This window comes from Rosa rugosa, chromosome 3 (assembly GCF_958449725.1).
Source record: "Rosa rugosa chromosome 3, drRosRugo1.1, whole genome shotgun sequence".
NCBI classification, from domain to species: domain Eukaryota; kingdom Viridiplantae; phylum Streptophyta; class Magnoliopsida; order Rosales; family Rosaceae; genus Rosa; species Rosa rugosa.
In genome coordinates this window covers 19,204,182-19,226,717 of record NC_084822.1, presented here as the reverse complement: position 1 = coordinate 19,226,717, position 22,536 = coordinate 19,204,182, and the positions used below count along the sequence as shown (strand labels likewise).

General features: G+C 39.9%; 2 protein-coding genes and 1 long non-coding RNA gene across 5 annotated transcripts; all 3 read left to right on the top strand.

The window, feature by feature from the left end:
• The first annotated feature begins 324 nt into the window (after window positions 1–324).
• Window positions 325–12,260, top strand: LOC133736883 (zinc finger CCCH domain-containing protein 19). 2 transcript variants are annotated; one of them, XM_062164485.1, is made up of 10 exons: window positions 325–2,097; window positions 2,182–2,261; window positions 3,558–3,745; window positions 4,290–5,193; window positions 5,300–5,427; window positions 5,687–5,746; window positions 5,855–5,905; window positions 8,757–8,827; window positions 9,698–9,837; window positions 9,954–12,260. In XM_062164485.1, exons 1-10 carry the CDS (start codon window positions 617–619, stop codon window positions 11,936–11,938), a joined length of 5,088 nt encoding a protein of 1,695 aa, XP_062020469.1. In that variant the 5' UTR covers window positions 325–616; the 3' UTR covers window positions 11,939–12,260. The 2 variants fall into 2 exon arrangements, with proteins under 2 accessions (XP_062020469.1, XP_062020468.1); XM_062164484.1 differs by having other exon boundaries at window positions 9,698–9,852.
• A 5,122-nt stretch (window positions 12,261–17,382) lies between these two features.
• Window positions 17,383–22,326, top strand: LOC133740668 (uncharacterized). 2 transcript variants are annotated; one of them, XM_062168602.1, is made up of 5 exons: window positions 17,383–17,726; window positions 17,893–18,059; window positions 18,354–18,417; window positions 21,791–21,860; window positions 21,997–22,326. In XM_062168602.1, exons 1-5 carry the CDS (start codon window positions 17,453–17,455, stop codon window positions 22,106–22,108), a joined length of 687 nt encoding a protein of 228 aa, XP_062024586.1. In that variant the 5' UTR covers window positions 17,383–17,452; the 3' UTR covers window positions 22,109–22,326. The 2 variants fall into 2 exon arrangements, with proteins under 2 accessions (XP_062024586.1, XP_062024587.1); XM_062168603.1 differs by having other exon boundaries at window positions 17,390–17,618.
• Window positions 18,430–21,688, top strand: LOC133740669 (uncharacterized). Its single transcript, XR_009861366.1, has 2 exons — window positions 18,430–21,128; window positions 21,216–21,688. It is a non-coding gene; the product is annotated as an uncharacterized LOC133740669 (long non-coding RNA).
• Window positions 22,327–22,536: the final 210 nt, after the last annotated feature.

Below are 22,536 nucleotides of genomic sequence, written 5' to 3'. Positions count from 1 at the left end.
CCTTTCCTTATGAGAACCAAACACTTGAATGGAAACTAAAAGGTGTATTATGACTACATTCCTAATCTTTCCAAACACTGAAAAGAAAAATTGATGAGAATTGCAATTTCCCATGTCCATGGAAAGAACAAGAAATTGATTTTCTTTTATTTCCTTTCCGCGAACCAAACACGGCTTAAGTCTTGGGCGTGGTAAAAAGTCAGGTCCTATTGTAGTTATTGGTCATTACTAATAAGGTGAGACGAGTCACCTCTTTGGAATTAAGCCTTGAAATACCACAAGTGCCCTCATGATTTTGCGTTTAATGCAAAAATAGGCACAACCCTATAGAGGAGGGCATACAAAGCCTGCGTTTGATCGCAGCCCAACCCTATCGAGTATCGAGAAAACGCTTCTTCACTTCACAGGGAGCTTCCTCTCTGCTTCGTCTTTGTTCAAAATTCAAAAGCTCTAATTTTTCACCTCTGATTTGTTTTCTCTTTCCTTTTCCTTGTTCCATAGTTATTGTCAATTTGAATTCGAATCGGGTTCTGGGTTTTGCCCTAACAGCCATGCACAGCGCAGCAATTGCGGTATGAAATTCGCGATAAATTGTTGATTTTTGTCGAGAGGAGGAATGGCGGCGGAAGCGGAGAGAGAGGAGGTTGAAGCAGTGGAAGTGGTTGAAGGGCAGAGAGAGGAGGTCGGAGACGGCGGAGACGAGGTAGGAGGTGTGGCAGAGGAGGTACAAGTGGACAGAGAGGAGGAGGTCAAATTGGAGGGAGAGGGAGTCGAATTGGAGAAAGCGGAGGTCGAATTAGAGAGAGAAGAGATCAGAGAGGAGGAAGAGAAGAAGGCTGAAGAGCAGGGACATGTGACGGACATGGTGGATGAGATCATTGAGACTGAGGCTAGGGCTGAGGCCGAGGCGGTGGAGGGGGGACATGTGTCGGATTTGAATTTGAAGGACAGGGTTGATCAGACCTTGGAGACTAGTGATGGGGCGGAAGTGGAGGACACGTTTGAGACTACTGATGCGGTGGAGGAGGGGAAGGGGAATGAAGCAGAGGTAAATGCGACCGACATGGGTGATGAGACTAATGGGACTGAAGCTGTGGAGGAGGGGAAGGAAGGTGTTGTGACTGACATGGTTGATGAGACTATTGAGAGTGAGGCCATGGAGGAGGGAAAGAGAGGTGCAGCAGAGGGACATGAGGCTAATGTGACTGTGACAGAGAGTGATGAGATCTTTGAGACTACTGAGGCTGTGGAGGAGGGAAAAGTGTCTGAAGCAGAGGGAGATGAGGCAAATGTGAAGGACATGGTTCATGAGTCCATTGAGACTGAAGCAGCTGGGGAGGAGGGACAAAAGGCTGAAGTAGAGGGACATGAGGCTGATGCAGCTATTGAGGCTGAGGAGGCCGTGGAGGTGGCACAAGAGGTGGAGGCAGACGGAGATGAGCAGAATTTGAATGTGAAAGACATGGTTGATGATGCCATTGAGACTCAGGTGTCCGGGGGAGAGGAACATGAGGCTAATACAACCATTGAGGCTGAGGAGGTGGGACAAGATGCGGAAGCTGAGGGAGGTGAGCGGAATTTGAATGTGAAAGACATGGTTGATGATACCATTGAGACTCAGGTGTCTGGGGACGTGAGACAAGAGGCGGAAGCAGAGGGAGGTGAGCAGAATTTGAATGTGAAAGACATGGTTGATGATACCATTCAGACTCAGGTGTCCGGGGAGGAGGAACAAGAGGCTGAAGTAGAAGGACATGAGTTGACTGCGACTGTGACCAACATGGTTGATGAGGCTGATGAGGCCGTTGTGACTACTGAGGCGGTTGCGGCAGATGTGAGTGACGATGTAATGGAAGAGACTGAGGCAGCAGAAGGAGCAGAAGAAATGGAGGCAGATGAGATGGAGGCAGCAGAGGAGGAAGAGGCGGAAGAAATGGAGATGGTAGAAGATACTAATACCTCTGGCGTTGGTGGAAAGAGGAAGCGCCGGAAAAATTCTAAGGCGGCGGCCTCTGAAAAGGTCCTCTCAAAGAAGAAGGAAGAGGATGTCTGCTTCATTTGCTTTGATGGGGGTGAGCTCGTGCTCTGTGACCGGAGGTCAGTTTATCTCTACTGCATTGTTGTGCTTCCTTTTACTGCTGTGATTGATTGAATGATACTGATTTTGTTGGTTGTTTTCAGGGGATGTCCCAAGGCATATCATCCTTCGTGTGTTAATCGTGATGAGGCATTCTTTCGGGCCAAGGGTCGATGGAATTGTGGTAAGTTGCTGCCTTAATTATCTTACTTTTCACCAAATCCATTTTAAAACAACTTTTTTTTGTTTACTTATTCCCTGTCTTTCAGATGTCTAATTTTTGGAGATTCCATGTTAATAAATTGGCTTACTTTTTTCATGTTCATAAAGTAAGTTTTATTAGTTGCCAGCAAGTCAAATAATCAAAATTACCGCCAATATATCAGCAAGAAAACTTTGGGTCCGTAGTTTAATGCTAGTTGCTTTGAAAACTTTCGTGTTTTTTATTTTTATGTTCTTTAGAGACGAACACTGAAAAAGAAGAGAATGTTGTAAACTTCACCTAGAGTATCATGTCAAAGTTCACCTAGATTGTACGTGCCAAACTTCCACTTAAATGTAAGCAAACTTTCTAAATCAAACTCGAAAAACATACATAATATGCAAAGTAAAAGGGTTAGAGATCAAATTTAGAGAGACACACACTGAGATAGATATAGGGAGACCCTTGAAGCCAGTGTGAGAGTTTGACCAATTGTTTTGGGGATTGGATGTAGAGAAAGAGGTTCTTCTAGGGAATGAGCTTTGGAGATTTCAGGAAGAAATGGTTGCTTTTTTACGCTATTATCATTAGAAACAAATATGGGCCACAAGCGATTGGTATGGAGATTTTAGGAAGAATGCTTACTGACACATCTAAATGACAGGTTTTAGGTTGACACTCTTTTGGGCAATTGAGGTATCATCGTTGAGTTTATATATACTGCACTGTCAACCTCTAACAGGGATTTCTAAACCTCTTGATACTTATTGCCCGCCCGAATCGTGGTCCAAGATATTTTCAACGTTAAAAATAATTCTAGTTTGCCCAACGGTAAAAATTAGAACTAGGCCTTCCCCCACCTCATTGGCTACCAGGTAAAGTAACACAACCAGTACCCAGCTTCTACCTCCTGCCAGAGATAACCATTTCCTAGGAAATATTAGTTACCTGTTATGATATATGCAAGGATACAGCAATTATATTTTGTCATTCAGACTCTTGCTTGGTACCTGAAATCCTGTGTATGTCAATGGTGATTTCTCATCTCTTGTATGACCTAGTCTTTTTGCATTAGTAGTCGGTGTCTTTTGAAGAGTGAGGCTTCAGTTAGTGTGATTGGTATTTTGATTTCTTCATCCAAGTATACTTTTATCAGGTATTACTGTTGATATGTATGGTTTGGTTAGTTCAACTCCTTATCATCTAGAGAAATGCGAATTTCAAAATGGTTTTCATGTCTTTTAGTTGCTTGGAAGTAACTAATTTATCTATAAATAGGTTGGCACCTTTGTAGCAACTGTGAGAAGAATGCCCACTACATGTGTTATACATGCACCTTTTCCCTCTGCAAGGCGTGTACCAAAGATGCTGTTATCTTATGCATTAAAGGAAACAAAGGCTTTTGCGAGACATGCATGAAAACTGTTATGTTGATTGAAAAGAACGAACATGGAAACAAGGAGAAGGTATGTCTGCCTTTTTCCATCCATCTTCTGTTTGGATAATTCTCTTGTACTTAACTCTTGCTAACCTTGTTACTATATGGTGAACCATATGCATATATATCGTATATATTTTACATTGGAGGATTTTAGTATGTGGAAATAATGTGTGGTCAAATCAACTTGTTACATCCTAGAAAGCAGGTAATAGAAAAGAAACAAGAAAGGTTACATCTGCAGGTGCATTTGTGGATCATTTAGAAGAAGCAAGAGATAAACCCCTGACAGATACAACAATCTTTTGAAATTAGTTTTGTATGGCACCCGAGTAATTGCCTTTTTATTTCTTTCAAGTTAAAGATGCAACAATCTTTTGAATGCATCATCAGTTGGATTTCATATAATCTTAATTTTTAGTCCAAACTTAAGAACTCTTTCGTCTTTAAGAAAGTATTTTGCATTTTATGTTTCTGCTTCCTTTACTCTTTCTTTGCTTGGAGTCTGAAGTGTGATTTTTCAGGTCTGCTTCACATTACATGTTCATTCCTATTTTTCTGTGCTTGTGCAGGATGCAGTAGATTTTGATGATAAAAGCAGCTGGGAGTACCTCTTCAAGGATTATTGGACAGACTTAAAGGAGAGGTTATCTCTAACGCTTGATGATCTTTCACAGGCCAAGAATCCATGGAAAGGATCAGCTGGGCATGCTAATAAACATGGGTCACATGATGAACCTTATGATGCTAATATTGATGGAGGGTCTGATTCCGATAATTCTGAGAATTTGGATTCAACTAACTCTAAAAGAAGAAAGGGTAAAAAACGGTTGAAGACCCGTGCAAAGGGAAAAAATTCATCAAGTCCAGCAACTGGTTCTGGAGGCCGATATGCAGATGACAATACAGAATGGGCATCAAAAGAACTCTTGGAGTTTGTTATGCATATGAGAAATGGTGACAGTTCTGCTTTATCTCAGTTCGATGTTCAGGCTCTCCTGCTAGAATATATAAAAAGGAACAAACTTCGTGACCCTCGCCGGAAAAGTCAGATAATTTGTGATTTAAGGCTTCAAAGTTTATTTGGGAAACCACGTGTTGGGCATTTTGAAATGTTAAAGCTTCTTGAATCTCACTTTTTTATGAAAGAGGATTCTCAGGTTGATGATCATCAGGGAAGTGTCGTTGATACTGAAGGTAATCAGTTGGAGGCTGATGGGCATTCTGATACTCCGGCAAAAGCCAGTAAGGACAAGAAACGCAAACGTAAAAAGAATGAACCCCAATCTAATGTCGAGGATTTTGCAGCGATTGATATTCACAACATTAATTTAATTTACTTAAGACGTAATTTGGTGGAAGATCTACTTGAAGATACGGATAACTTTCAGGAAAAGGTTGCTGGTTCTTTTGTCAGAATTAGAATTTCTGGTAGTGGTCAAAAGCAAGATTTGTATAGGCTGGTCCAAGTTATAGGTAACTATTGATTTACTGTCTTTCATTGTAGTTTTGACCTGGGTAAAGTAGGCGTGAAATCTCTCCAAATTGTAAAGTTCATTTTTCAAATTGATTTTCTGAACAGGTACATGCAAAGCTGCCGAGCCATATAAAGTTGGTAAAAGGATGACAGACATCTTACTAGAGATTTTAAACTTAAACAAGACAGAGATCGTTACAATTGATATCATCTCAAACCAAGAGTTTACTGAGGTGATTTAGCATATAACGTTTCCTTAAAATTAGAAGAGCGAGAGAATTAGTTTTATCACAATCTTCATAACTAAATGTTTCACAAATGTCACCAATACAGACATGATTTGGATATCCTCTTGTTCTGAAGGGGATGAACTTTTAGCAATGTTATTGACAAAATGAGACCTGAAGCTTTATGAGCAAAAGTTGTTATAGGAAGATATTTCTTCTGTTTCAATTTCGATGTTAGTCACTTGCTTATTTATTTTATTGCTAGGATGAATGCAAACGACTGCGACAGAGCATAAAATGTGGACTTATCAACCGGCTAACTGTGGTAATTCTATGCTCTATTATTGTTGTTGGGATTTTTTTTTTTTTTAAAAAAAAAAAAAAAATTTTCCTGGTTTGAGAAGTTCTTGTCCTGAGAAAGTGGTGCTTGTAGGGTGATGTTCAAGAGAAAGCAGTGGTACTGCAACCGGTCAGAGTCAAAGATGTAAGTTCCTCGCACCTTTTCTGGAAAGAGTATTGCTTTTTACTTTTCTTCATTATTTGCATGTTGCACAAGTTGCATTTGAATTTGATTGTTACATCTTAAACTCATTGAGGTTAGAAATTGCTGGGGATTAATCGTTAGAATAATCTTTTAGGCTGGTGGGGTTTGAGGTAAGGAACAATTGGTGAAAAGTGTGATTATGTAGAAAACAGAATGGAGAGATATTGCTGTTCAATGGCAGCTAACAGCATTCCAAGTGAACTGTGTGCAGAACAGAGAGAAAAATAAAATGAAGCCCACATATTTAATCTGATAAATCCGTATTTGTTATCAGAAGTCAGTAGCTTATCAAATTCCCGTACAGTTAAGCAAATTTGTAGACTCTTGAGACTCCACAATTGGAACATAAATACTTATGTTGACAGTAAAGAACTCTTTTATATTATCACTTGTCTTATTATTGGTAGCTAAGCTGCATATATGGGGCATCTTGATGCATTGATAATCAAAAATCTGATATTGCTCATCAATGAGGCCTTTTCCTCTGTCTAAATGTCTTTATGATCTCAAAGAAGACTTATGCTCCTCAATGAAGAGTGGTTTTATTTTCTACTTTTTTTTATTTTTTGAAATTTGACATCAGTTATTCGATTGAGTTTCTGAGTTTGAGAAACTTTATGGATGGTACTGAAATGGCCTAAAGTTACTTTCTATGACTAAAGTTGTCTCTGCAAATGCAAGAGGCTGATTCAGTGTTTGATGTCCAAGTTGTGTTAGGAGGTGATAGGGTACGTTAGCTAGATTGGTTTGCAAGAGGTATTAAATAAGATGAGTTTCTGGAATTTGGGAAACAGTTTGCAGGAAAATTGTAGCTGTAGATATCTTTAAAGTTGCTTTTATGAAATTATTCTATTCTATTTCATGATGATTGGCCTGTTAAGAAAACTATGTTATTGCTGCAAAGAATGAAGAGAAAATCTGAAGCTTGTTTCTGTCTTTCTGCATCAAATGGTAGTATCTCCAGTATATTCAAGCCCCACCCCCTTTTGGGTTTGTTTATTGATAGATGTATGGTGATAGGTTAAGGCCCCGTTTGGGATTGCTTCGCTTTTAAAAAAATCAGCTTTTGTTTAAAATTTTAGATTTTATTGTGTTTGGTAAATAAATAAAAAGCAGGTTTAATTGAAAGTTATAGGTCACTAGCAACAGATTTTAGAAGCAGCCCAGAGGTTGCTTTTAGAAGCTGCTGTTGATCAAAACACACTCTGCAGTTGTTTTATGTACTGACAACACTTTTAAAAATATTATTTACCAAACACGAAACTGTTTTAATTCACAGCTGATTATTCTCACAACATAGCAACAACAATGTTTTTTTAAAAGTCACAGCAATCCCAAACTAGCCCTAAGTTTTAATGTTGGCAGGACTCACTTTTCACTCTAGAAACTTAAAATCTTAGTTATATGCTAAATAAAGGGTCTTGATAGCTAACTAGCCTACCTGAGTTACTACAAAGTTTTATTTATTATTTTAGACAATATTCCTTCATGTCTGGTTCCACAACTTTGGAGATTGATCTGTAAAGAGGAAGCCTGTTTGACATAGCTGCTATCCTCATCCCCAGTATCCAACTTTCGTAATCTGTTTCTTGCCTTTTGTCAAGATAGGTTTGAGGTTTAGTTACAGGTTCTGGGTTGCAGTATTATCAGTCATTTTTATTTTGTTTCTGTTATCATACCACCCATAATGAAGCATATAATAAATTTGTGTCTTAAGGTTGTGTCTTAACTTATGCAATAACATAGCTAAGGCGTAACATGTCTACATCTAACTCTTCATCATGAGTATAGCCTAGAAAGACCCTTGCATTGTGTGAGGTATAGCTTTTTTGATGGAATGAATCAGAGATTGGCAGATTTATGATGGGAATATTTTAGATTTATGATGATACAAAGCGTGAGGATGTGGAGAATGTATTGGAAAAGGTTCTTTTGGCATCTTTGTAGGTGTCTACTTTTTCAGAGTTTAGGTAGTGTTTGGCATTTATAATGCTGCTGTCATGTGATGTTCTAGATAGGCACGAGTGTGCTGATTCTTGGTGGAGTAGCAGTGCTATTTTAGGTTGTGGCTCTTGTTGTTTCTAAATAAAGTTTGTTTCTCATCAAAAAGTACTTGCAATTGTAGATTTAACTTTTGCAAGAAGAGACGTAACATGTCTAGGGTGACATTAACTTTTCATTATGAGGCGATTATGATATAGACATACTAGCAAGAGCTTTACTTTGTGAGAGGTACAACTTTTTGGTAGAATGAAGAGGGGATTGGTTTTGGGGAGATCTATGATGGCAGTATTTTGGGTTTTTGTGGATGGAAAGGAATAAAATGGTCTTTGATGATGCAAAGGGTGGAGGTAGAGTTTTAATCGGAAGGGTTTATTTTAGCATCTCTATTGGCTTCTACCTCTGCAATATATAGGAAGCATTCAGCATCTATAATTTGCTGGACAGAAATGCTGCTGTGTTGTAGTTCTAGTTGGGTTCTAGTGTTGTATATGCTGTTTCTTAGTGTAGTCGTTTTCCAGTCCAAAAGGAAAAAGCATAGTTGATTCAAGGCTCTTGTGGATCTTTCACATTTTCACTGGTCTGTTGTATTTTTTTTTTCTTTCTCAAGCATCATCTTATCCTCTTGTTTTAGAGCCAACATAGATTCTGGCTAATGTTGACTGGACTTTTAATCTTATAGTTTCAATTCAATTTTGTTTTCTAGTGTTCTTTATCATGGATGCTATATTAGCTTTTTTTTTTTTTTTTTTTTTTTTGCATTATTAAGTTATTTGTTTTATTCTGACAGTGGTTGGAAACGGAAACAGTGCGACTTCAACACCTTCGTGATCGAGCTAGTGAAAAAGGCCGTAGGAAAGAATATCCTTTTCTTTTTCAGTTTAATATATATTCTTGTGGGTGCAATGCTTGACTGTTTACTTGGAGGTTTATCCATTGCTTTCTTTCTTGAGGTCTGAGTTATCCATTGAATTTTATTATGATCCTGTGGTATAACTTGTAGTCTTTGAAGGCTGTGGCCTTGGAGTGAGTTGACCTAATTCGTATGTTAGTTATTTCCATGAAGAATAAAAAGAATAAGACAAAATGCAGGTGAATTTGTTCATTTATTTCTCTTTGAAGGCTGTGGGTTCAGCTGCTTATTTTGTCTTCACCAATTTTTATTTATTTATTTCTTTTAGTTTTACTTGTTTTAAATTTGTTTAGCATGCTAGAAAAGCTGACATATGTTCAACCAATGTGACTCATCTGCTATGATTTTAGACAATTTACGTCCTGTTGGCTTATTGGTAGTAGTGTTACCAATTGCCATCTGATTTGGTGCCACATATTGGTGGACTTAAAGTTGGTGCCTTACCATAAATAGGAGGATTAAACTGTGGCTGTTGGTATGTTTTGGTAAGCTCAAGGGTTATGGTACCAACAGTCAGGTTTGCAGATGCATGACAGAACATCAGTTATAGACTAAAAGTTCCTTCTCTTAACTACTTGGCCAAACACTATAAATATTGTTTTTGTTTGTTTTAGTTTTAAATAACATATTTGTTTGGAGTATAATAATATAATTTTTCCCTTCAAAAAAAAAAATAATAATATAAGTTTTTTTTTTGTCATTTATGGGAAAGAAACACACTGAATTTCTTTTATAACTGTAGTTGTTGCTGTTTCTGTTATATCTGTCATCTGACAAGATGAGGGATAGCTGTGAAGTAATCCTTAACTTCCTTTCACGCTTAGAGAATGTGTAGAGAAGTTGCAGCTTTTGAAGACCCCTGAGGAACGCCAGCGTAGACTGGAGGAAACTCTAGAAATACATGCTGATCCAAATATGGATCCAAGTTATGAGTCTGAGGAAGATGAAGATGAAGGAGGTGATAAGAGAGAAGGTCCCTTTCAACGTGCATGTTATGAAATATTATCTTAAATTTGCTAGTGCAACTTTCTTTTGTTGATTATTGAAAGATGACATAGCTTTCAATTCATGCAGAAAGTTACACTAGGCCAACAGGGTCTGGCTTTGGCAGGAAGGGGAGGGAGCCAATTTCTCCACGAAGAGGTGGATCTTCTTTGAATGATTCCTGGAGTGGGACTAGGAACTTTTCCAATATGAATCGTGACTTTGGCAGAAGCATGTCTGGTAAAGGAATCTTCAACAAAGCAGAGAATACAACTGGAGCTGGTGAGATAGTGAATGATACATGGGGTCAAGGAAGAGAGACACCGCAAACAAACTACTGGGAGAACAAACAAAATATATCAAGTCTAGAAACAGGTAGTAGGAGTACACAGTCTGTGGTACCATCTGAAGCCTCTCCTGCTGGTGCACCAGAAAATAGAGCAGCACCTATTTCCACAGGAGTGGCACAATCTGTGGCCAATATCAATGAAACTGAAAAAATATGGCATTATCAGGATCCATCTGGGAAAGTCCAGGGACCGTTTTCCATGATACAGCTGCGTAAATGGAATAACACTGGCTATTTTCCTCCCAACTTGAGAGTGTGGAAAAACACCGATAAACAAGAAGATTCTATATTAGTAACTGATGCATTGGTGGGAAAGTTCCAGAAAGATCCTTCAATTGCAAAGGCTCAAATGGTGCATGATTCACATCTGACGCCTGCAAGTTCTGGGAAAGCTCAAGGAGCTCAATTACAGCAGAGTTTAGAAAGCCAATCTGGAGGAGGCAGCTGGGGAGCTCATAATGAAATTATTTCTTCCACAGGCAGGGGTACTCCATCATCAGTTGAGGTTCCCAAGTATACCTCAGATGGGTGGGGTACAACAAACTTTCCTTCGCCTACTCCATCTCAAACTCCCATTAGTGGGGCAAAGAGGCAAGCGTATGAGAATAATTGGCCACCCAGTCCAGGAGGCAATGGAGTGATGCAATCTCATGCGGTACTTACTCCAGAGACTGCCATGCGAGTTTCTGGAAATGATCCTTCAACTTCTCTACCTGGTATGACTGCAGCACCCAATGCTCTTCAAATGCATGGTCAAGTAACAGTATCGGGACCGGTATTGGCCAATGCCTCAGTGAAACCATTACCTGATGTGCAAAACATTGTTTCAAATCTGCAAAATCTGGTTCAGTCGGTGACTAATCGTACCACTGCTAGTGATACTCGAGCATGGGGTTCTGGTACAGTACCCGGAAGTGAATCTCAACCCTGGGGAGGTGCTCCATCCCAAAAGATAGAACCAAATAATGCTACGAATGTCCCTGCCCAACATCCGTCCCATGGTTACTGGCCTCCTACTAACAATGGTACCTCATCTATTAATACAGGAAATTCAGCTGGAAATTTCCCAGCACAAGGCTTCTCGGGTGTTCCAAACTCTGATGCTTGGAGACCTCCAGTTCCTAGTAATCAATCATACATTCAGCCTCCAGCACAACCTCAGGTACCTTGGGGCTCGAGTGTTTCTGATAACCAAAGTACTGTGCCAAGAATGGGACAGGAGAGTCAAAATTCTGGATGGGTGCCAGTGGCGGGTAATCCAAACGTGGCTTGGGGAGGACCAGTACCAGGAAATTCAAACATGAATTGGGCTGCTCCTAGTCAGAGTCCAGGATGGTCTGCATCTGGTCAAGTTCCAGTACGTGGAAATGCAGTTCCCAGTTGGGCCCCTCCGCCTGGTCAAGGACCGCCATCTGTAAGTGCTAATCCTGGTTGGGCTCCACCTGGTCAAGGGCCGGCACTTGGGAATGCAAATTCTGGTTGGTCTGCTCCCACTGCAAATCAAACTCAGAACGGAGATAGGTTCTCAAATCAAAGGGATCGCGGTTCTCATGGTGGAGATTCTGGTTTTGGTGGGGGAAAGCCTTGGAATAGGCAGCCGTCATTTGGTGGTGGAGGGGGAGGAGGTTCTTCCAGGCCTCCCTTCAAAGGGAGAGTGTGCAGGTACTTCGAGAGTGGGCACTGCAAAAAGGGATCATCTTGTGATTATCTCCACCCTGACCACTAAAAATTTTGGAACTCAATAGCAGCGGAGCAGTAATACTGTACAGTAATATCTCCCATGGAAGAATTTTTAATTTTGTATAAGCCTCTTCAATCTATTATAATGGCAGCAGTTTAGTGTTTTGCTTAATTTTTTCCTCCTTTTAGCGAGTAGAATCCTTATTTATGATAGAAAGTGTAGTTTTGGTAGTTCAGTAGATGGTGGTTGGGGTCATCTTAATACTAACTAATTTCATCTGTGTCTTTTATGTTGATGGGCATTCTAAGATTGGGAGGGTGATCAAACCAATCTTTTGAAATGATAGTACCGCAATTTTATCTGTTGACTTGTTTTCTCCCAGCATTACTGACCAGTTATATATTTTGATATGTATGCAACTCTTTGATACAAGTTGTGCCTTATAAGAGAATGTAGAATTGTAGATCTCATGTGCTGTGCCTTGCTGCTTGTTGAATGAAACAGCAGGAAATTTTAGACAGATTCCATTGCGATTGGGAGTGTCGATTACTTGATTTTAGGCAGTTGTTCGACTTCTTTTAATCTTTTAAATCTAAGTTAGCTAGCACCGAAGAGGTCATGGATACAAATATCACTGGCATCAAGAATGTAGGTGGGGTGTGGATGAGAAAGAAAAAGAAATCCAAGTTCATATTTGATGCAAGTCTCCGAGATGGAGAGAAGAAGATGACAGAAATATGCATCTGCTAAAATGCATATGTACTCTCTTATGTTTGTAGCCATCATAAGAGTACGAGGGACGTGTTATAATAAACTCTGTTCATCATCCGCAGTTCAACCATATTTTAATTGCTTTTATTTCTAGGAGCAACTCTAATTCATCTGTCAATCGTCAAGTGCACATGAGAAGTGTGTGTCAAATTCGATATTTAAACGGGTCCTTGACTCAAAGCACCAAAATAGACCAAAATCATCCTACTTACCCCAGCAACAAATTTTTGTTCTCACTAACACCATGTAAGAGAAAAAGACACTTTTAAGTTTAACTTAATTATCAAATTACGCACATGCCACTAATAATCTCTCTCTCTCTACTTTCTCTGGTTGTAGATCTGAGGCGCTGGCGAAGAGCTCCGATGACGTTGCCGGCGACGAGGTCAAAGAAATCATCTCTCTCTCCTCCCAGCTTTCATCTGCGACCAATTCTCCGTCGTTGGCCAGGTTCGATGGCCTGAAGACGGAAGGTCCAGCCTTCTTCCCTGCACTCATCCCTCTGTCGGCCTTTTTCCCTGTCGTTTTCCAGCAGTCCAGCACCGACGTCGTCCGTCGTCATCTTCGGCATCGCCGGCGTCATGTTCTGCATTTGTACTTTCTCTCTCTCACTCTCTTTCAGTTGCTAATTCCTTTCGTTTTGAAATCTAAGGCTGTGATTGAACGATTTTGTGGGTGCAGATCAATCAAAAGAAATTATGATGGAAAAAATTTCTGAAACTGGGGAAAACAACGAAGAAGAAAGGGATTCGATGGTCTGCAACCGGGAAAGAAGGGGGAAGAAGAAGATTGGGTGCCCAAATCAAATTTTTTTTTTAAAGTAATGGGATAGAAGGAAAGAAAAAAAAAAGTTTTGAATTGATGTAATCTCATTGTTTTTTTTTTTTTTTTTCTGTAATCAAAGTTTTATTTGTTTAAAGGGAAAAATTTGGTAAGTGGTCCTGAACTATGGACCCCTACGAATTTCAGTACAGCAATTTCCAAAACATAAACTTTGGTACATGAGGTTTCAAAACTGATCAGTAAGCATACACGATGTCATTGACGCCGTTAGTTTGGTGCTAGCTGGCCGTATTTTAAGGGGTAAAACGGTCTTTTCAAATTTTCTACTATGAGCACTCAGCCCTCTCTCTTCTCTCACTCTGGGCACCTAGCTCTCCATCTCTCTTACTCTGGGCACCTAGCTCTCTCTCTCTCTCTCTCTCTCTCTCTCTCTCTCTCTCACCTGCTTGCACAGTGCAGCGTGCAAGCAACACCACCACCCTTTCAACACAGCGTCCTCCCATCACAGCGGACGACAATCGCTGGTCCTCCCAGAACGAATCGAAAAGAATGGTCTCCTACGCTATTCTTCGCGCATAGTAAATCGAATCCAAATACCTCCACAGCTCACCAAGAGGTGTAGACCAAAAATACCTATTCGAAGGAAGTCAAAACTAAAGAATTAGACCCGAAGGATGTGATGTTGTTGGGGGAAAGCGATGAAACTACTTGATGATAGATAAATGAGGTTGTGAGAAGCGGTGGGTGAAGCGGCCACCATTGCCACTATCGAATTTCTCGACGCCAAGCTTGGCAATGTTTGGGCTTTAAGGCGATCGCCAATTTGAGCTCGAAGAGGACGAACACCCCCAGATTTTATCCACCTGCCGCTGACACAGCAACTCGAAGAACGCCGCCGAGTCCGACATGTTGCGAGAGTCCGAGTCCGAGTCGAACTCGGACCTCTGATTGTAGTTAGTGATGCCAATGGTGCAAAGCAGGCAGAGAGAAGAACAGAGATGGCAGACCTGAGAGAAAGAAGAGAGAAGGAAGAGATTGAAACTTGAAAGTTTAGAGATAATACAGAGAGAGTCAACATGAGAGGAGCGAGAAACATGTGGCAGAGGAACAACGCGAGCGGGCCAGGCATTGGGGCTCTTGTAGCAGCGGTGGTGGACACAGAGGAGAGGTCGTCGGAAGCCATTGGTGAGCTGTGGAGGTATTTGGATTCGGTGAGCGAGGTTAGGAGAGAGGGAGAGAGAGGGAGAGTAAGAGAGACGGAGAGAGTGAGAGAGAGGAAACCCATTGACAAATGAAAAATCAATTCTGCCCTTCATTATGTGAGTAATGGCATGCAGACTGACGGAGTTACTGACACCGTGTACGTATATGAAATACATTTCATATTTGATGTACCAAAATTTATGTTTTGGAACTTGCTGTACTGAAATTCGTAGTGACCCTTACTTCGGGTACTATTCATGAATTTTTCCCTTGTCTAAATTTAGGGAGATTAATTCCTATTCTGGCGACTGAAAGTCCTATTGAGGGGCAATACATGGTTGATAGTCGTCTATTATGGGGCAATAGAGGTCTATTCAACAAATTCCGGTGGGCGGCGGCTGGTGACCGGATTCCGGCGGCCGGTGAAAAAACTTCGGCGAAGTCTCCTATGGTTTCTCTCTCTCTCTCTCTAAGTAACAAATGGGTGAGGGTAAAATGGTATTAAAAAAATTAAAAAAAAAAAAAAATCTTAATGGGGTATTAAGGAAGACCTCCTTAGAGTGTTTTGGGTAAGAGGGAATTAAAAACACTTAATGGGATAAGTGGGAAAAAAATCTCTAAAAATAGGGTAAATGGACAAAAACCCTATTTAAAAAGAAATTTGTGTTTTATCTTTTCAACTAGGCGCAAACATACTCTTAGAAGGAAGTGGTATTCAAATGCTCAATAACTAAGTAAAGAAATTATGTTTAACCACTCTTAAATTTTGATATAAAAATAGAAAATAAAACAATTTAAACATAAAATAATTGATTCCATCGATAGACCAAGATTCAAAAATGATTGAGCATAAGTTCATAACAATGAAACTCCAACCACTCTTAGATATTGATTTAACAATAAAAAATGAAACAATTCAAACATAAAATAATTGGTTCCATCGATAGACCAAGATTCAAAAATAATTGAGCATAAGTTCGTAACAATGAAACTCCAACCACTCTTATTAAGTGATAACTGAGGGTTACATGGAGCGATGCAAAAGCATCGAAAGAAAATAAGAAAGCATAACAAGATGCACAGACGCATCTATACTGAAGCATAAATAAAACAGGATAATAAGATGCACATACGCATCTAAAATGAAAGGTAACCAGGATGTGACTTGATGTCGAACGACATCGCTGCACTGCATATGTCACGAAAGCAGTGTAAATGTAATAGTAACCGTAACCGTAACCGGTGATATGATCACCTAGGAGAGGTGATTCGCTCACCAAGAGTTCGAAAGTAATCGAGGGTGTCAGAAACTCGAAAATTAGCAAACGAACTCCTAAGAACCAGAACCAATACCAGATCAATTTGAGCAGCTGTTTCGGATCCAAGATCCGAATGTATAAACGACCCGGATCCCAAATACGGATCCAAATCTGGCCCGAGACCCAAATCAAGTCTGCCAAAACAGACCTGACAAGAGCCCAAGCCCATTTGAATCTGATTTGGGCACCCATGCACATGGGCACCTTAGCATCAGATCCTCTCTGGGCACCCGAACGTCTATGCACCCCAGCCGGCAGCCGTCGACTGTCACCGGTGGAAGAACCCACGGCGCCACCCTCAACCACACACAACCCCTGCGCTCCTCGTCCAGTCGTTTCGCCGCACCACAGACGGAAGAACCCATCGCTGAGAGGACCTAGCACCACGGCCAACCGTAGTAACCTGATCCTTGACACAACCTGAAACCAAAGCGAGAACTTTCGTCCAAACTCCCGGCGTGCAGCAACCATCAGCCACCAACCCGAGCCTACTGCATCCCAGATCTGGTTCGGGTCCCCCATACCATAGTGCCTCCACCGATCTGATTGCAGATCTACCGGAGCCGCTCCGAATCCCAATTTTGGCCTCCAAAACGACGTCGGGATCCCTGGATCCCAAACCTTCCAGTCACCAGCAGCCACCAATCCTTGGCTCCGAACCGAAAACAATTCCAAACCCCAGTGCAAAGCAGTCTGGGTAGAAAGAAGATCCATCGCCTCAAACCGGGTCAAAGACCTCGACTTCTGGAAGAAAAAAGGTAAAAAAGAAGAGGCGGCAAGGGCCGGACTCGACAACTGCGACACCAGGGTAAGCGCCGGAATTTTACTCCATCGGAGATGGAGGAAGGTGCAGAAACGAATCCCCATGGGCGGCGTTCTCTATATTGCAAGGTTCTTGAAGTGAGAATGATATAATAATATTCCCTGTATTGCAACCACTCTTAGATCTTGATTTAACAATAAAAAATGAAACAATTCAAACTTAAAATAATTGGTTCCATCAATAGTCCAAAATTTAAAGATGATTGAGCATAATTTCATAAAAATGAAGCCCCAACACAAAAAGATATCCACAAATATTGTAGAGCCCAACTAGTTGTAGATGATTTATTTGATGATACTCATAAGTGTAAACAGTAAAGCAACTTATTATTCACTGTATAATAAAGTAGTTTTCAGCCCACAGAACATGAAGGAATTTCTCAAAAAAATTGAGGACGTAAATCCATTTTCATGACGGAAAAATATACTTACCGGTAAAAATTAATAAAAATGAGACTGACGAAGAAAAGCCCCTAAAAAATAATAGGATGGTTCTTAATTTCCAACCGTCTGATTTGCATCCAACGGCCATGAGAATCTCAAGTGAAAGCTGAATGAACCAAAAAAAAAAAGAGCAGAGAGCCTGCAAAAGCAAAAAAGTAGAAGAAACAAAAGGGAAGGTCCATGTTGGAAACCCAATTCACCGATTAAATAGAGAGCGATGGATAAGGAAGGCGAACGATTTCAAAACCAAAACCCTAACCCTAATCAGAGCAGAGGTTCAACAAGGGGAAGATCCTGCAAGGGTTGCCTCTATTACTCTTCTCTACACAAATCCAAATCCAAGTACCCCACCTGCGTTGGCTTCTACAGAACTCTCAATCAAGGTCTCTCTCTCTCTCTCTCTCAAGCTCAATGTTTGATTCATAGACTATCTGCAACTTTCATGGGATTAATATATGAAAGATGGAAACTTGTTACTGCTACAACATTCAGTAAGGCTCATTTGATGCTTAAGATTTTTCGATAGTGATTGAAATCTCTAATCTTTGTGGACTGTATAGCCTGTAAGGTGCGTGGTAATTTATGTAGCGATTAGATTCCAACTTAAGACTTCATTCGATAATAAGATATGTGCTTATTTGTGTGTTTGTGGCCCAGTACCCAGCTACATTGTGGGAGAAACGGAGTTGGAAGCTTCAAAAGCCGATCGCAGCCTTACGGATTTTAAGTACGGGTGTGTAGGTTACTCGGTGTTCTTAGACAGGAAAGATTCAAGTGATCCACATAAAAAACAGGCGGAATTGCCATTTTGTGTTGGTCTTGAGGTGTTGCTCTGTCTTTTTCTTGTTTTCATGATTTGTAAGTGCTATTTGCATTTTATTTTTGTGTGTGGAGGTTGTTTGAAAGTTATTGTAGAGCACTTTGTCCCCCTCACTAAATGGGGCTTCTAGTTCTAGTTGTGACATTGTTGGTAAGGACCAGCTGCAGGAGCAGAAATGTCTAAACCTTTCAGACTTGGCACTCAATAATTCATAATCTCATGCTACTCCAATTTGAATGAGTTATGATATTCTTTGTTCTCAATTTCTCATTAAATCAATTGGTTTTGCTTGTGTCAGATATTATATGACAAAAGACCCGCAGACCAGGCTCATGCTCCTACTCCTGCTCGTAAAAGTGGAGGTATGTGAAGTTTTTCTTTCATTAATTTGGGTGATCTCAATAATTTCTTGATTTTGATTAGGCTCTGATACTAAATTTGTCATATATTCTTAAATCCATGTTCCAAAAGTCAAGTGCATGGAAGTTCATTTGATAGTTCTTTATTCTACTTGTATTTATCATAAATAGCTGAACTTAGATGTAATTCATGAAATATAACTAGTGCGAGTAACTGGCTGAACCCAGTTGATTAGCCTTCCTAAATGTGAACTAAATGCCTAACATTCTTTGCAGTAGTGAATAGTGAATATTTATGCAAGTGCACATGTACTTTTCTCCCTTAAAGCAGTGTAGTTGTACTTTCTTAACTACCATTACTAGGTGAAGTTAGTTGAAATTCATGAGAATTGTATTTGGGTCATTTCATTTGCATTGTGATGTTCTGACATAGGGCATTTCTAGTTAACACCAGACTGAGTTCTCCAACTATTCTTGATATTGGTATATAATTCACCTTTTGGTGTATGAAGTCAGAAAATGTCCCCTGGGAATTCATGGTCAATGGGTTGTTTTTCATTTGGCTACCAAAATACTTGGTGAGTGTTATATAATAGCTATTAGGTCAGCCATGCTATATGACAATTGTTAGCCCATTTTCCAATAGTTTAATCTTTTAGAATAGAGGTAAGTCAAGAAACTTTTATTCTAGTTCTAGAGTCATCACCTGTCCAACAAATGTTATCCGCGTATTAGAATCATCAAGTGTAGGTTACCTTAATAAAAAGCGCATGTAAGAATTGCCAGTCACCCTCAAAATTGACAATTTATCTTGTCTATAGTCCCCCAAACAAAGGTATCCGCGTGAGGTTTGATTATTGAACAGTAGTCCTATTTTGATTGGGCCAAGTGTTTATAAAGCTATATACCAGCTGTCGCCTTTCCACCTGACAACTTAAAGCCTTTTTGTACAGTGGTGAAAAAATTTATCATGGTATCAGAGTAGGGGAGTGTAGGAATAGTGGTGCCACACTTTCAGTATGCGAATCCTTATTGTTGGCAAGTAATTGTATCGATTTTGTCTTGGAGAAGAAGGGGTTTGGAATTCTTTGGAGGAAAAGGATGAGAGGATGCTTGAAATCTTTGGAATTCTCCTTCATTATTAATGAATTCTCCTTCATTGAGAAAGTTTGGGGCTTCTACAGGGTACAGGGATTAGGGTTTAGGGAGATTTGTTGCCCCCGCTCTTATTTACTATGGTTGTCTACTTGTTGATTTTTTCAATAGAATGGTGGATAGAGCCGCAGCGAGGCATTTATAGAAGGTTTGAGTGTGTTGGGGGGTGGGGATAGAAGAAATTGAAATGTCTCATTTTCAATTTGCATACGATACTATTTCTTTCTCTCCAGCACTTGGCTGATCTCTCAACAGTAATTGAATCATTTTGTGTGTGCTTATTTTATTTTGCTTCTGGGACGAAAACTAAGTGGGTGAGGTGTTCAGTAGCTGGGATTAACACTCAAATAGGAAGAGTTGATGAGTTGGCCAAAATTCTGGGATTTGGAATAGGAAATTGGCCAATGAAATATGTGGGTCTGCCTTTTGGAGGGATTCCTACGGCAGTGAGTTTCTGGGATCTGCTAGTGGAGAAAGTGGAGAGGAGGCAGAATAACTTTGATTCAATCAGTGTTGAGCAGTTTACCAAATTTTTATCTCTTACTGCTTTGAATCCCTGCTAGTGTGGCTAAGAGGATTGAGTGATTGATGAGACATTTTATAGGATGGGAGGAAAGAAGGAAAAAAAAATTATATGGTAAATGGGAAAATGGTGATTCAAGTAAAAGAAAAAGGTGGTCTGGGGTTGGGAATTTGGTGAAAAGAAATGAGGCTCTACTTGGGAAACGGCTTTGGAAATTCTAGAGGGAAGAAATTTACTATAATATGCAGTCATTAGAAGTAAATATGGACTATAAGAAAATAGGTGGGATTCAAATATTGCGCTCCCATGTTCAAGTCATAATCCTTCGAAAGATATATTGAATGGATCAATTCTATGACTGCTTGAGATGAAAGAAGAAGAAAATGATTATTTAGTAAATGGGAAAATGGCAACTCAAGAAAGAGGTGGTCTGGGGTGGGAATTTAGTGAAAAGAAATGAGGCTTTACTTGGGAAATGGCTTTGGAAATTCCAGAGGGAAGAAATTTACTATAGTATGCAGTCATTAGAAGTAAATATGGACTATAAGAAAATAGGTGGGATTTAAATATTGCGCTTCCATGTTCAAGTCATAATTCTTCGAAAGAGATATCGAATGGGATAAATTCCATGACCGCTTGTTTTAGTTATTCCATGGTGGGGAATGGGTAAAAAGTAAGGTTTTGGGAAGAGAGATGGGTCTGGCATAGAGCTTTCTTTCATTTCTTTCCTGATTTCCACAGATTATTTCCAAATCATAATAATTATATTGCCAGAATGTGTATCAACTGTCTCTTTCTTGTAAGTTGATCTGAGTTTCGAACACACCGAAATAACCTGGAAGTGGAGGAACTATTAGCACTATTATCTACAAGTGAGATGATGCTGGTTCCTTCTAGATCAGATAGGAGAAGGTGGATGGGGATATTTTCTTGTAAATATTGTTCGATTTGTTTGATGGACAATCCCCTGTTCAAAATATTTTATGGACAACCCCATTCTTACACAATTTACTCCTCACTAATCTGGAAGACCAAGGTACCTCTCCTCCTCACTAGTGTGTGATATGAAAAGCTGGAGCTGAGATTGGGAATCACTTTTTTTTTTCCTCTCATTGTCCAATAGCTTTAGCTCTTGGAATAGGCTGTTCGGAGAAGCTATATTCAGATGGATCATCCCAGCTAATTGCATGGCCCTTGTGCAAAGAACACAAACAAAATTCAGATGGATCATCCCAGCTACTTGCATGGCTCTTGAGCAAAGAACACGAACAAAATTTTGGTGGGAAGAAGGAAGGACTGTTGTTGGGAAGATGTACTATGATGGCTACCTTCTGGGATCTTTGAGTGGAAAGAAACAAAAGGATTTTTCAAGGTTTGAGGGATGAGCTTCCTTATGGACATCAGTTTCTTCAGATTTTATGGATTGCTCTGTTTCTGCTATTTTCATAAGTTGGTTTATATTTTGATTTTTGAGTAGTTCTTTGCGGGCTTTGTTTGTGCTTTCGTAGTTGCACTCTCTGTTTGGTGAAAGTCTTATCCACTGTTGCGTATCCTCTTTATTTTTAATAAATTCTAGTTTCCTACTCAGAAAAGAAATTTTACCCTGTTTTCCATTTTCTTTTTAATAAAGTTTCGAGTAGTTTTCTTGTAATATTCATATCAATATTGTTCATCAAGCTTGGTGTCTTTCCTCTTCAGACAATGTTCGACCTCTACCTCAACCTCGAAGCTATAAACCACATTCAACCGGAGATGAGTACCTGACCAGGTAAAGACGGAAATTTGAGTTCACAAAAAAAGGAGTTATCAGTAGATGTTTAGACATTGTTTTCGGTTGGAATATGCACTTTCGTAACTTGTGTTTATAGTCCATAGATTGAAGAACTAAGTATTTATACATGCAGGTTTAAGAGGAACGCTGGCCTAGTAGCATCAGGTGTTGCTAGGAATTTAAACAGAGTAGGCAACCATATAAAACAGAGCGTGGATAACATCTTATTCGGAAGGTCCAAGTAACATTTCTGATATCAATGATACAGGCACAGCACGCAAAAAACCCAGTACCTAAATTGGCAGTATCCCAGTTCTGTAATTATATTGATGTGTATCTCTCTGCTGTATCAATAACATTATCATCAAGCAAAGGTTTTTTCTTTTTGTCAACCTCTTGTAACAGTATACACTTACTAAAATAAATGTTAATAAAGTCGAAGTCGTCATTGGAGTTGTGGACATGATCGATGGGTCTGGCATAGTCCATAGAGTAAGCATGGGTAATCAGACTGCGAAGCGTTATCAGTGAAGAGAGTAAGATGTAATTGAAATGAACTAAGCAAAGTTGTAACCCTAGTGAAGCAATGACATGACTATGAATGGATTCTCAAAGTTTGGGATCTGGGAACTAATGTCACAAGCTAGATCAGGGAAGCGCCACGCGCACCAAA